This window comes from Lepidochelys kempii, chromosome 17 (genome assembly GCF_965140285.1).
Source record: "Lepidochelys kempii isolate rLepKem1 chromosome 17, rLepKem1.hap1, whole genome shotgun sequence".
NCBI lineage: Eukaryota > Metazoa > Chordata > Testudines > Cheloniidae > Lepidochelys > Lepidochelys kempii.
In genome coordinates this window covers 20,048,445-20,060,990 of record NC_136396.1, presented here as the reverse complement: position 1 = coordinate 20,060,990, position 12,546 = coordinate 20,048,445, and the positions used below count along the sequence as shown (strand labels likewise).

Sequence of the window (12,546 nt, the reverse complement as noted above, 5' to 3'; positions counted from 1 at the left end):
TTGCACTGGTTACAAGACCCAAAAACACCACAATAAAAAACAAACACGCCACTGTCTTTAATGCTGTATCTAAGCAAGACCAGCTAAGAGAGTGGATCTGTCATTAGGGCTAATGCTACCCTTCCCTGGCTGGCCAGCAAGTTTCCCACAAGACACAGCATTCAGCAAAAAGTGTCATTCATTTCATGAGAAAGGTGCAAAACATTGGTAGCAAAATTAGTGGTGCAGCCAGCAATGCTAAACCCAACCCAAGCGACATGAAGTTTTCATTGCAACAGTGGGAAGAATAAAGCTCCAGTGGTTGGCCTGGCCAGTTTAATTGGTCATTTACCTGCTTAGTAAGACAGATGGACTTCAGGCACCCAAGGCAGCATTAAGATTCATCATCCTGCATACACAGCATCAGGCCATTTGAAAGCACAGATGCTCTTAACTAAGGGAAAGCGCTTAGGTCTCAGTGGGAGCTATTGAGACTGCACCTGATTTGAAATGAAAAAGGCAGGTAGCAGTGGTTTTAAATCTCAAAAGGTGGTGCGGGGGAGGGTGGTTATTAAGATACACTCATGCAATTTGGAAGCGTTTTTATGCCCAAAGAACTAACACCCTGTTCAGTTTCCCCTGCTTAGATAAGTGACCAAGGCCCTTTGTGCCACTTCCTGCAATTCACTGTCCTTGCTTTGGCTCTTCCAAGGCAGCACTTTCTACCTGAGTGAGGAGGTGCTGGTGCAGAGATCAATCTTCCTCCATCTTCTCCGTCAGCCCTGATATTCTATTTTCCTCCCCATTGCTCCCCTTGGCCAGGTGTGCTGCTTGCCCCTAAACTAGCCCAAGGGGCAAACAGCACTGCCTAGCCAGGTGAGCATGTGCGGTGGGGAGAAGGGGAAGATTTAAGTTTTATTCTTGCTAGTGGCGTATTTGACTTGATTCAAGCCATTCTATACCGAAGGGGGGTTTTATTTGACGTGACAAACTTCTCGCTAAACTCTAGATATGTGAACTCACCTTCCGCGTGACTTTATAATTATGTTGTCCTCCCACTAATCCAGCTGCTCATCAGCCTCGGCTCGTGTTCATTTGAGGCCCCAATCCTGCATGGAGAATTGTGCACGTGGATCCATGCATCCACATAGAGCCCGAGGGCTTGAGATGGTAAGCTCTCTGCGACCAGGATTCCATCTATCAGGAAGGCAAAATCACAGTGCACAGCTATGGAGCTCTGTGGGTAATAAACAACTCTGCCTGTGTATTTTGGACTGGCCCTCGCCAGTCAAAGCCAAGGCAATTTACAAACTAGGAAACCTCAGTTTGTTCAGGGTATTTTTTTTTTAAGGGGGGGGGCGGTTATGCTGCAACAAGATTGCAATCACATGAGCATAGGAATTTACAATACAGACTGCCTAGCTGAATGGTGTTGCATACTTAAGGCCTAAACCAAAAAAGTACATCTACAATCTACAAGAAGCCATAGAGCAAACGTCTGTTTGACTAACATGGCAACGCCGCCTGCACAGAAACACCAAAGCAGATTGGTGCTCACCGGCTCCAGTCTTGATGTGGTTCAGGGGAAATACGTAACACCTAAAGGGGTGAAAATGGGAAGCGCTCATTTAGTTTTACGTTACCTCCCCCTCCACAATATATATGTTCCATTCCATGCATCCGATCAAGTGGGCTGTAGCCCACGAAAACTTATGCTCTAATACATTTGTTAGTCTCGAAGGTGCCACAAGTCCTCCTGTTCTTTTTGCGGATACAGACCAACACAGCTGCTACTCTGAAGCCTCTCTTCTGGCAGTGGCCAGTGCCAGGTGCCCCAGAGGGAATGAACAGAACAGGTCATCATCAAGTGATCCATCCCCTGTCACCCATTCCTACCTTCTGGCAAACAGAGGCTCGGGGACACATCCCTTGGGGACATAGAAAATGTCCAGCAACCATTCTGCTCTAAAAACGGACACTGAAAGGCATCGGTTAGATCTAAGAGTCATGGTATCTTTAGTACCCATGCAGAATTGACAAGAGGTCTGTTTTTGAGATGATGCCTCAAAGATCCTCACACAGCAAAACTGCATCATACCCAATTGATCTACAAGACGAGGAAGCTGATCCTGTCAATATTCTACTGTTACTGGGAGGTTATCCTAAGATTACAAACACAGAATGTGCACCATGCCATATGTCAGCGTTTACTAAACTAACTAAAAGCCTTTTGTTGTTTTTCCCAAGTCCATGCAGAATTGAACAAGGCAAACTGACTACAGACACGGATCAGCCACCCATCCAGTTATTAGGATCAAAACTGGCCCTCATAGCCCACAAATGATAATATTTTGCCCTGCAGGAGGCCTTAGACTATCAGCTGTCCTACCTTTACTTTAGGATGCTGGATGTAATGCTGGTGTAAGATGAGCACTAAAGATCAGGCATGTTATTCACAAAGCAGCAGTGCAAGACTCTCTCAGCAACCCACCAATCCGCTGCAGCCTTGATTTGGAGGGACCACCTTTAGGAGGCTTTCTCCCTTGCTCCTTCAAACGATGGCTTCCCTGCTGAGTGCCCGCTGTGGCTTGAATTATCTGGGTTACCCCTCTACTAGGTGGGCTGAGAGCCCAACTCATCCTTAAAGAGGCTATGGAATATCTGCCTCTTTACTTTTGTTCACCACCGCATTGGTTTCAACAGCAGTGACTCAGAGGTGAAGCGGTACGTAGCTATTTACTTCTCTTTTGAGCCATCCTGTCCCAGCTTTTGACTTAACATTCCCTTAGTTTGATCAAGTCCCAAACAGCATGGGGACACACTGGCACCTTACGGTTTCCCAGAGGGACCGCAGTGAATTCCGAAGAGTAGCAGACGCTCCCAGGTGAGGGCTGACTTGAGCTTCTGCTCAGCAAGGAGGGAAGGAAAGTGCAAAGTAGGGGAGTTGTGGATCTGCCACTGAGCTACGCTGCTAGCTCTGGGGCCAAAGACATGGATGGCAAGTAGCTTCTCCAGGACTAAACCAGGGGAGGGCAAACTACGGCCCGGGGGCCGCATCCGGCCCTCCAGATGTTTTAATCTGGCCCTCGAGCTACAGCCGGGGAGCAGGGTTGGGGGCTTGCCCCACTCCGCGTGGCTCCCAGAAGCAGTGGCATGTCCCCACTCCGGCTCCTATGTGTAGGAGCAGCCAAGGGGCTCCACACACCGCCCCCACAGCTCCCACTGGCCAGGAACCACGGCCAACGGGAGCTGCAGGGGCAGCACCTGAGGATAGGGCAAAGCAGAGCTGCCTGGCCGCGCCTCTGCCTAGGAGCCAGACGGGAGACATGCTGCTGCTTCTGGGAGCTGATTGAGGTAAGTGCCAAGTAAGTAAGTACCTGGAGCCTGCACCCCTGACCCCCTCCTGCACCCCAACCCCCTGCCCCATCCCTGATCCCCCTCCAACCGGCCAAACCCTTCGGTCCCAGTCCAGAGCACCCTCCTGTACCCCCAGTCCCTCATCCCTAGCCCCACCCCAGAGCCCTCACCTCCCTCACCCCAATCCCCTGCCCCAGCCTGGAACCCTCTCCTACACCTTGAACTCCTCATTTCTGGCCCCACCCCAGAGCCCACACCCCCAGCCAGAGCCCTCACCCCCTTCCGCACCCCAACCCCCAATTTCGTGAGCATTCATGGCCTGCCATACAATTTCCATATCCAGATGTGTCCCTTGGGCCAAAAAATTTGCCCACCTTTGGACTAAACCAAAGAGGTTCTAAGAGCACTTCATGGAGCTAGGAACATAAAGCGTAATGTCATTTGTAAGCAAGACTCTTATTTGTTACACAGGTTGCACCACAAAAAGACGGGGAATGTGGAGAGAAAGGATGGGGCTTAAAGTTATGAAGTAATTGGAAAAACAATGTAAGATTTCACAAATAAAACAATCAGCTTTTATTGTTGTATTACAAAACACTTTCGATATTGGCAATATTTTACAGTTCATTCTGTTCCTTCTTATAGCCGGCTGAAGAGCTCAGGGGGAGAAAACAGGAGAATGTTGGAAATTAAAGATGAAATTTCAGTGGACTTGCTAAAAAAAATAAAAAAATAAAAAAAAAACAAAAAAAACAAAAAAAACTTCCCCAGTCCCTCCCACCAAAATAAAAATCCAATTTCATGTCATTCGCCATCCAAAAGCGGCCATGGGTAAAGCAGCAGGCAAAACTCCGGCAATTTCACTACTGACTGCATCAAAGAGACAAAAAGAACATTCACAAGGGTCTCTAATATGGCCTGTTGCGCTGGTCATTTCTGAAGTCATTTCTGAAAGAAAAAAATCTGAGAGTCTAGTGAGTCACAGTAAAACTCCATCCTTCCCCACACCAACTTGTGCAAATTCCTTCTTTACCCTCCCCTTCTACTGTGCGCATTGCCAACTGCTGATAGCTGACATCTGCCTAGCAGAAATTATTATTAGTGACCTGTGTTTGTATGTCCTTTAGCAAAAGGAATCTACATTATGAACACACAGTTATACTACGAAAAATACATGTGCTTAATACTGTTACTTCATGATCCATGACTCCCCCCGGACTGTTCCAGCCAATCACATGTTCTATTAGTCAAAGAAAAGCCCACACTCCTAAAATCTACATCCCACACGTACTGACAAAGTAGCAAAGATAATGCTTACCTTCCTCCCATTTTACCACCATAGCCACCACCTCGGTCACCCCCTCTGCTACCGCGCCCTCTGTATCCTCTTTCACCTCCAAAACCACCTCTCCCACGAAAGTCTGCAAGGGAGAAATGCAAGATCAAAACCATGTTGTTAAAAGGCCACAAATGTAACTAAAACCGTCAGAAGCAACTCATTACACTTGTGCTGATCTCTTACACACCTCCTCCTGATGGACGTGAATCTTCCGGTCTGGGCTCATTGCACTGATTGCAGGAATTCCTGCGAGCAAAGTTCATATTACCACAGCTCCTGAAAGAGACAAAGATTCCTCAGACGGAGTTTTCTCAACAACTGAATGTACATACATGAAACACTGCTACCAAACTAAAACAACACTTACGGGTTAGGACAAATCCAATCACCATTTTTGGGATCCCCACTTCTACCCTGGAAGCCTCCACCTCTTCCAAATCCACCTCGTGAACCTGTGGATAGAATTATAATTAGAATAAAGCAGGGGAAGTGCTCCTGTAATCTACACACGAGACATTTATTTGCAGACTATCACTGACTTCAGGCCCCAAGTGACAGACTCAGTTTCTTGGTAGAGCAATAAGAGATAGTTGATTTAATCAGCCACCTTCTAAGATTATAGTTTCAGTGAATTAGGAACTCTGGAAATGGATGACAGCCTGTAAATAACAACAAAGTGTAATTTACAAACTGAGCACTTTAGAATTTCTTATGAAATGCTAAAATGTAATTAGCCAAAAGAGAAAACATTTAATATTTAAAGGTACTGCAAACGCTCTATTAGAGTTTAAACATCTGTCAAACCTCTGAACTGTAGGACTCAAGTCTCCCCCAGTGTATGTATTTGGGCAGCTATAGAGCTTCAAGTATGAATGTGCTTATTTCAGCTCACGCAGAAGGGGAAATATTGTGCAGGAGCAGCACCTGGTGGCCAGGAAAGTCCACTCCATGTATTTTCTACTTCTTCCCTTTTCAGCACTACAAGTACTTTACCAGCTGATAGATTTATAATTAATCAGCTTGAACTCTGTCACACGCATTACTGAAGTTTCATTGAAATTCTAATACACATCCAACTCCAACCACACATGAACAGATCAAGTCACAGAATAAACTAAATATATGCTCTCCCTGACCATGTACACCAGGGTTATTCCAATACACGCATCAGGATTCTGTCCTTGCTTTTGGCATCAGAGTCCTGACCTTTTACACAAAATGGAGTTCTTAAAAATGATCTGTTTATCAGCCACCTAAAATTCTTGGCCTAAAAACTAGTGTTTGTTCACAAGAGTCACAATGTGTAAAACCCTCATGTTAAAGGAAGTGTAGTAAGATCAATATCCAGCAGACTCATTTGATAAGGCTGTACTATGCGAAGGGTCTGGGATTTTCAAAGAGGGCTATGGGAGTTGGGCACCCATCTTCCATTAACTTTGAGCAGGAGTTGGGTGCCCAACTCCCTGCACTCCCTTTGCAAATCCCAGACAATGCATCCTAAAACAATCGCTGAGAACGCAGTGTTGTGTAATTATACACGCCCAGCCTTGAAGTTGCTACTTCACCATTTCTTTATAAGCCAGAATGAGCACTGAACCAGAGAGCATCTCCGCATTGGGAACATATAGAACTAGTTATAGTCCAGTCCAGAAGAGTGGACTACAGACTTCAGTTTTCCTGAACTCCCACATGCTGGTGCCATCCCTACTAACCCCCTAAGTGCCAGAAATCTCTTCCACCATGCCTTCCCAGAGCCCACACTTCATTATTTAACAAATTACTGCCATAAGGTTAGTCCTCTTAATAATAATTTAAAAAAAAAAAAAAGAGAGATCACAAGCTAAAGCATTTAACATGCACAAGGAAAGACCCTCTCAGTTTTACTACCACCTCGACGTCCGCTGCCACCACCACCTGCTCCACCTCCTCTCAGAAATTCAGGCCTCCTGGTTGCAAACGAAACTTTGATAACGTTGCCATGGAATTCCTTTCCTAAAGGGGGACAGAGAAAGAGGAACAACTCACAGGAGCTCAATAATGAACAGCAAGATCCAAAGGGACCGTAACTTGCATTGTTAAATTCAACACCAGCAGTATGAGAAAAAACATCCCGGTAAATCAAAATGCTTTTGAAAATATGAGTTGTAGCATCGTATCACATCAACGCACAGATGGCAAACAGTAAGGAGATACAGATTTGTATTTACATCTGTTCTTGATATAATATGCTATCACAAAGAGATGCGTATTTAAATCAAAGTATGATCTACAAGTTGCAATTTAAATTAAGGTCACATGATGCAAACACGTAACACATTTCCCTGCTATGCTTGACATCAGTATAGCTTATTACAGGGCAGTTTAAATATGTAAGAATCTTGATCCTGCCAATCAGACAGCAAGTTTCCATATCAATATATAGTATGGAACCAATATATCCCCACGTGGGAAAAAGACAGGCACGTGTTTATTGTAAGGTTGCAACCAGCATGTATTATAAAAAGTTAAAGTTTTATCACAGGACACTATGGGGCCTATTACTGTTAGGGTGCATCATACAGCAACCATAGTAATGTCCTTAAGATCAATCAATTTGAAACACAGTAGCAAAAAATAAGGCATTAAAAACAATTTGCTAGTCAATTTCTTTTTGCTTACCATTACATGAACTCCAAGCCTAAGCACATCCCTCACTCTTTGATGCTTAGGTCTATGTATGCCAAGTGTCAGTGAAAACACAAAGCCATTAGAATGGGGACTAATATTGTTTAAACTTGTTGTTACGATAAAGCAGTATAACTGTCCTTTTTTCTGCAGTGGAACTCTTCAAGACTGACAGAAGCATGTTTTTGGAACCTGCTCCCCCTCTCCATTACAGACAGTTTTCAGAACTTCAGGGCACAGCCCAAAGCTTCCGATCAAGCTTTCAACTGGCTATGCGATAATTTCTAGCTATGGGGCAAAATATTGTTTTTCAAAATCTTATTTTGAAGGACTTGTTTTGCTAATATATGGTTTTAATTGTAAGATGCAATTAACACCCATTATAAAGCGTTTAAGGAATAATAAGCTAGCACCATACGCTGTATGCTCAAACTAGCTATATACATTGGTTACTGCAGTGCCCAAGTTTATGTTCTCACAGATAAATGTTAAAGAAAGCATCCACATGAAGGAAAAATAGGAGCATAAATGAAGGGAAGATGTTACAAAAAGAATCATGATAGGGCTCAATTTAATTTGGTTTGAAGTACTTTTGGAGGCAGTGTGGTCTAATGGACAGGGCAACAAAACTGGAAGCCTGGAGACCTGGGTTCCATTTCCATCTTCCAGGCTGTCTTGCTTTGGGCAGATCACTGTTCTGTGCCTCTGCTTCCCCTCCTGCTCTTTGTCAGTTCTTTAGTGCACAAGACTTCTTTCACTGTGTTTGTAGAGTGTCTACCACAATGAGCTCTTAACCTTGTCTGGGGTTTCTAGGCACTGCCACCAAAACCATGATACCTCCCACACCACACATCAGTTTTTATTCTCCTGCTTACTGCGATATTCTAGTTTCATGGGCTGCACATGAAGATGCATGGTCTTGAATCACATCAGAAAAACCCACCCTCACATTAGCTAAACTGGATACAGGGACAACTGACATGCAGCCCCATAAATAATGGTTTTCGTCGCAACTAGTACATCAGAGAAAAAACAGGAGTCTGCTTGAAATGAATTTAAAGAGTGGCATGCAGTCCACATGTGAACATTAATATGCAGTCTCTACTGATTGCTAAGTTTCACGCACAAAAGGAAGAACAGGCAATCTTACCATCAAACCAGTCAATGGCTGCTTTAGCAGAAGGAGGGTCATCAAAAGATACTGTTGCTTCTCCCTTTGGTTTGCCTGTATCCTTATCTGTATATAGATTTATCATAAGCTTGCCAGTCTTTTTGTTAGTCTGGGGGGGGAAAAAAAGGTGTATTTCCTCAACATTCAGTTAATGGAGAAAACTGCTTGAGCCAGTTAACAGTAAGAGCTGTTATAATTAATTAGTGTTCACAGAGGAGATTCCTGGGGGCTAGCTTACAGAAACAAAGTGGTTGATGGAAGAATACTGACTGCCCTCCAGCTCACAGCATGAACCTTAAAATGAAGTGGCCCCAGGCCTTGTTTGGACATTAGTTGAGGTCAAGTACAGTGAATGAGAGCTCTGATTTGGATTTCTGGGGATAGGAAGAAAAGCCCTGAGTGAGTGGGTCATGGAGCATAATTACTTGTTGGAGCATTTGAGATTTTCTACTGATAGGGACATGTGGTAAGGGAATTGATTAGAGAATTAGGAATAGAAAAGAGAAACGGCAGCTGACATCTGTGCTAGTAAGTTGGTAGGACCAGCAATTTCTTTTTCTGTAAACTGTCATCTGCGACCCAGTAGGATAAAAGAAAGATCTACAATTTCTGGGAAATAAAAGGGAGGAAACATGCTGCTATTCAAGACACTTCCAACATATTCGATCTACAGGTTTCCTAATAAGAAAAGGAGTACTTGTGGCACCTTAGAGACTAACCAATTTATTTGAGCATAAGCTTTCGTGAGCTACAGCTCACTTCATCGGATGCTGTAGCTCACGAAAGCTTATGCTCAAATAAATTGGTTAGTCTCTAAGGTGCCACAAGTCCTCCTTTTCTTTTTGTGAATACAGACTAACACGGCTGCTACTCTGAAACAGGTTTCCGAATGATCTGTCACCACACACACCTTTATAATACCTATTTGCTTGAAATAATCAGCCACTTGATCTGTCGAAACACCTTCTCCAAGTCCTTGCACAAAGATGGTGTTGTTATCAGAGTTGTCAGATTCTGTATCTATTAAAAAAAGTAAGTTTTTTTACCAAATGCTTTTGTACGGATTAGCCAGAAGCAGATGTTACATGCTGCAGCCGTTAAAAATGTTACTTCATCTGAGGTCAGAGAAAACCTGCATCATTTTAGACTCATATCTGTGGTCCTGCAACATTTCCTTGGATACCTGGCGGATTGGGAGCTCTCATATTAACGAAGGGAGAGAAGTCTGAGGTCGTTCTGTTAGCGCTAACACCAACAGCTTCAGAAGTACAGAAAGATAGCCTTAGGATGCTACAGTACGTCACAGAATGATTACATTGACTATCTGACAACTTTTCTCTGCACCTAGGACATTCAAGTAGAGTAGGCCCCAAATGCATAGATTTTAAATAAAAAAGAGACCTATAAAATTTAACTGAAATACCACGGAAGACACAAAAGCACTGTATCAGCATAAAAGAATCAGAAAAATGAAACCAAAAATAAGTGTGAAACAGATTAGTCTACTTTCATATCCAAGACAGAGTGCAAAAAGTGAATAGCAATTGTAAAGAGTAATTCAGCTTTTGAAAAGTCCTTCAAGTTTTAGTGAAGGACTATGGTGAAACAAGTATAAAAATTAAAAGAATGTTGCCAAAATAATCTAAATCAGAAAATTATCTATATTCAGCATCTTCAAGGAAAACAAGATCATCATCAGTTACTTGACTCAAGTCGATCCAGAATTCACTAGACAAAACTTGACTTTTACTTGCTGAGCAATGCGTTAAACATTAAAAGAATACGCTTGTATAGTGACATGCACCAGTATTTAACAGAGCTGATCTATCTCAGAAGAAAGCCCACCTGGTTAAACTACATCTGAATCACACAAAAATCCCAGCCACCCCACCTCTTTCCAGGCATGCATTTTGAAGTACATCAAATCATAGAAATGCAAGGTTGCAAGGGACCTAGAAAACTCAACAGGTCCAACCCCCCTGCACTGAGGCAGGACCAAGTAAACCTATATCATCCTGACAGGTGTTTGTCCAACCTGTTCTTAAAAACCTCCAATGAGGAAGATTCCACAACCTCCCTCGGAAGCCCATTCTAAAGCCTAATTACCCTAACAGTTAAAAAGTTTTTCCTAATATCTAACCAAAATGTTCCTTGCTGCAAATTAAGCCCATTACTTCTTGTCCTACATTCAGTGAACATGAGCAACAAGTGATTACCATCCTCTTTATAACGTCCCTTAACATACTTGAAGACTTAGGTTAAAAAAACTGGGGGGACCTGCTTTCTTCATAGGTCAGATTTCCTAAACTTTTTATTGCTCTCCTCTGACTATTCCCTATTTGTCCATATCTTTCCTAAAGTGTCACCCAGAACTGGACACAGTTCTCCAGCTGAAGCCTCATGAGTGCCAAATAAAGGGAGACAATTACCTCATGTCTTACATTCGGCACGCCTGTTAATATACTCCACAATGATATTAGCATTTTTCACAACTGCATCACATTGATAACTCATGTTCAACTTGTGTTCCACTATCACCCCCAGATCCCTTTTAGCAATACTACCCCGTAGCCAGTTATTCCCCATTTTGTACGCGCACATTTGATTTTTCCTTCCTAAGTGTAGTACTTTGCACTTGTCTTTATTGAAAGTCATCTTGTTGTTTTCAGATCAGTTCTCTAATTGGTCAAGATTCTCCAAAGTGCTGGCATATGTTACAAATGCTATGAAGGATGAAGAGCTGCAATCCACACAATGCTTGTTTTCTTACCAGCATCTGATTTCTGTCCATAATCCCTTTGACCTGTAGAATGGGTAAAAAAAATGAAAGAAAGGCTACTTTAGCAAGAACAGCCTTTTAAAAAAGCTTGTTAAATAAGATAAGAAGATATTCAAGCTACATATGCAATGTATCTAAAATCTATGTCACTAACCAGAGATCTGGAGAATATTTAGATTAAAATGTTCAATAGCAGGCATCTGCAGAATGTTAACACGTTCTTTAGCTTGCAGTATATGGCATCTGCCACATTAGCATTATGCTGGTGTTTATCTTGCAAATGCTGGTTGTCAGACGACCAAGCAGTTTACCACAATTATTTTGTCACTAGTACCTTTCAAAGCAGCATTTGTAACAAAAAACCCAAAATCCGGTGAAGGTTGTAAATCTCCACAATTTCTTTCATGCAATTTGACAGAGTAGAAATCCAGTTTATTGTTAAAAGATTGACTTTTAAAGCACACAAACACACCAGCCCCAGAAAAACAGAAACGCTAGAATGCTTCTACTGGATAGTAATAAGATATTGGTGGCTTTTAGATTTATACAGAATTTCCACTGAAACATTTTGGATACTTGGCACTTACCACCAAAATTTTTGAAGCCACCACGGTCACCACCACTGCAGAGGAAAAATTGAAGAAATGATTTCTTCCTCAAGTCTCTACGTGCTGAGCCTAAGGCTCAATCTACACTTATCTGATCAAAAGTTATTGTCTATTGGCTAAAGCATCACCTCTATGTTTTGCACACTATTTATTTGTGTTCAAAGATTATTCTTTCAGATAGCTAATCTCCTAGGGTACGAATCCCAGAAACTAATCTCCAAAAGAATTGCTGAAACAAAGGTGGGTGTATACACTAATTAAAAAACCCTTTTCCAGCTCACAAGCCAAACGAATGCTATTTAAAACTGGGATTTAAAACAGAGGCATACTTTTTATAAAAATTAGTGGGCTTTATTCCAATCTAGCAGCTGCATGGATAGTTAATTACCACTTGTGAACTGAAATTAATTAATCTCTATTCTTATGCATTCAAGTAAATTTGGATAAATTAGTATTACTAAGCACACTGTGAAGTAGGATGTGTGAGGATCTGGGAATCTGTACAACAATGTACTGCTAGCATTTGACATTAATGATAAAGTGTGTGTATGAGAATGAGCTTCAATAGCAGAGGTCGTGAACTTTTAATTAATTCATTCTGAAACCTGTGGCACAAAATGTAGACCAAGTTAATAGTTTACACACACAG

At 42.5% G+C, this 12,546-nt stretch overlaps 1 protein-coding gene across 4 annotated transcripts in view; it reads right to left on the bottom strand.

Annotated features, from left to right (window-relative positions):
- Window positions 1-3,883: 3,883 nt before the first annotated feature.
- The window catches only part of TAF15 (TATA-box binding protein associated factor 15), a 31,486-nt gene continuing 22,823 nt past the window's right edge, over window positions 3,884-12,546 (bottom strand). Inside the window, exons 8-16 of one of the 4 annotated variants that reach the window (XM_073315076.2) lie at window positions 11,877-11,911; window positions 11,281-11,313; window positions 9,421-9,530; window positions 8,490-8,619; window positions 6,563-6,667; window positions 5,043-5,127; window positions 4,863-4,951; window positions 4,655-4,757; window positions 3,884-4,284 (exon numbers count right to left, since the gene is read on the bottom strand). In XM_073315076.2, coding sequence (XP_073171177.1) covers window positions 4,245-4,284; window positions 4,655-4,757; window positions 4,863-4,951; window positions 5,043-5,127; window positions 6,563-6,667; window positions 8,490-8,619; window positions 9,421-9,530; window positions 11,281-11,313; window positions 11,877-11,911 — 730 coding nt within the window. In that variant the 3' untranslated portion in view covers window positions 3,884-4,244. The remainder of the gene's footprint in view (window positions 4,285-4,654; window positions 4,758-4,862; window positions 4,952-5,042; window positions 5,128-6,562; window positions 6,668-8,489; window positions 8,620-9,420; window positions 9,531-11,280; window positions 11,314-11,876; window positions 11,912-12,546) is intronic. The other 3 variants (XM_073315077.2, XM_073315078.2, XM_073315079.2) reach the window with 3 other exon arrangements.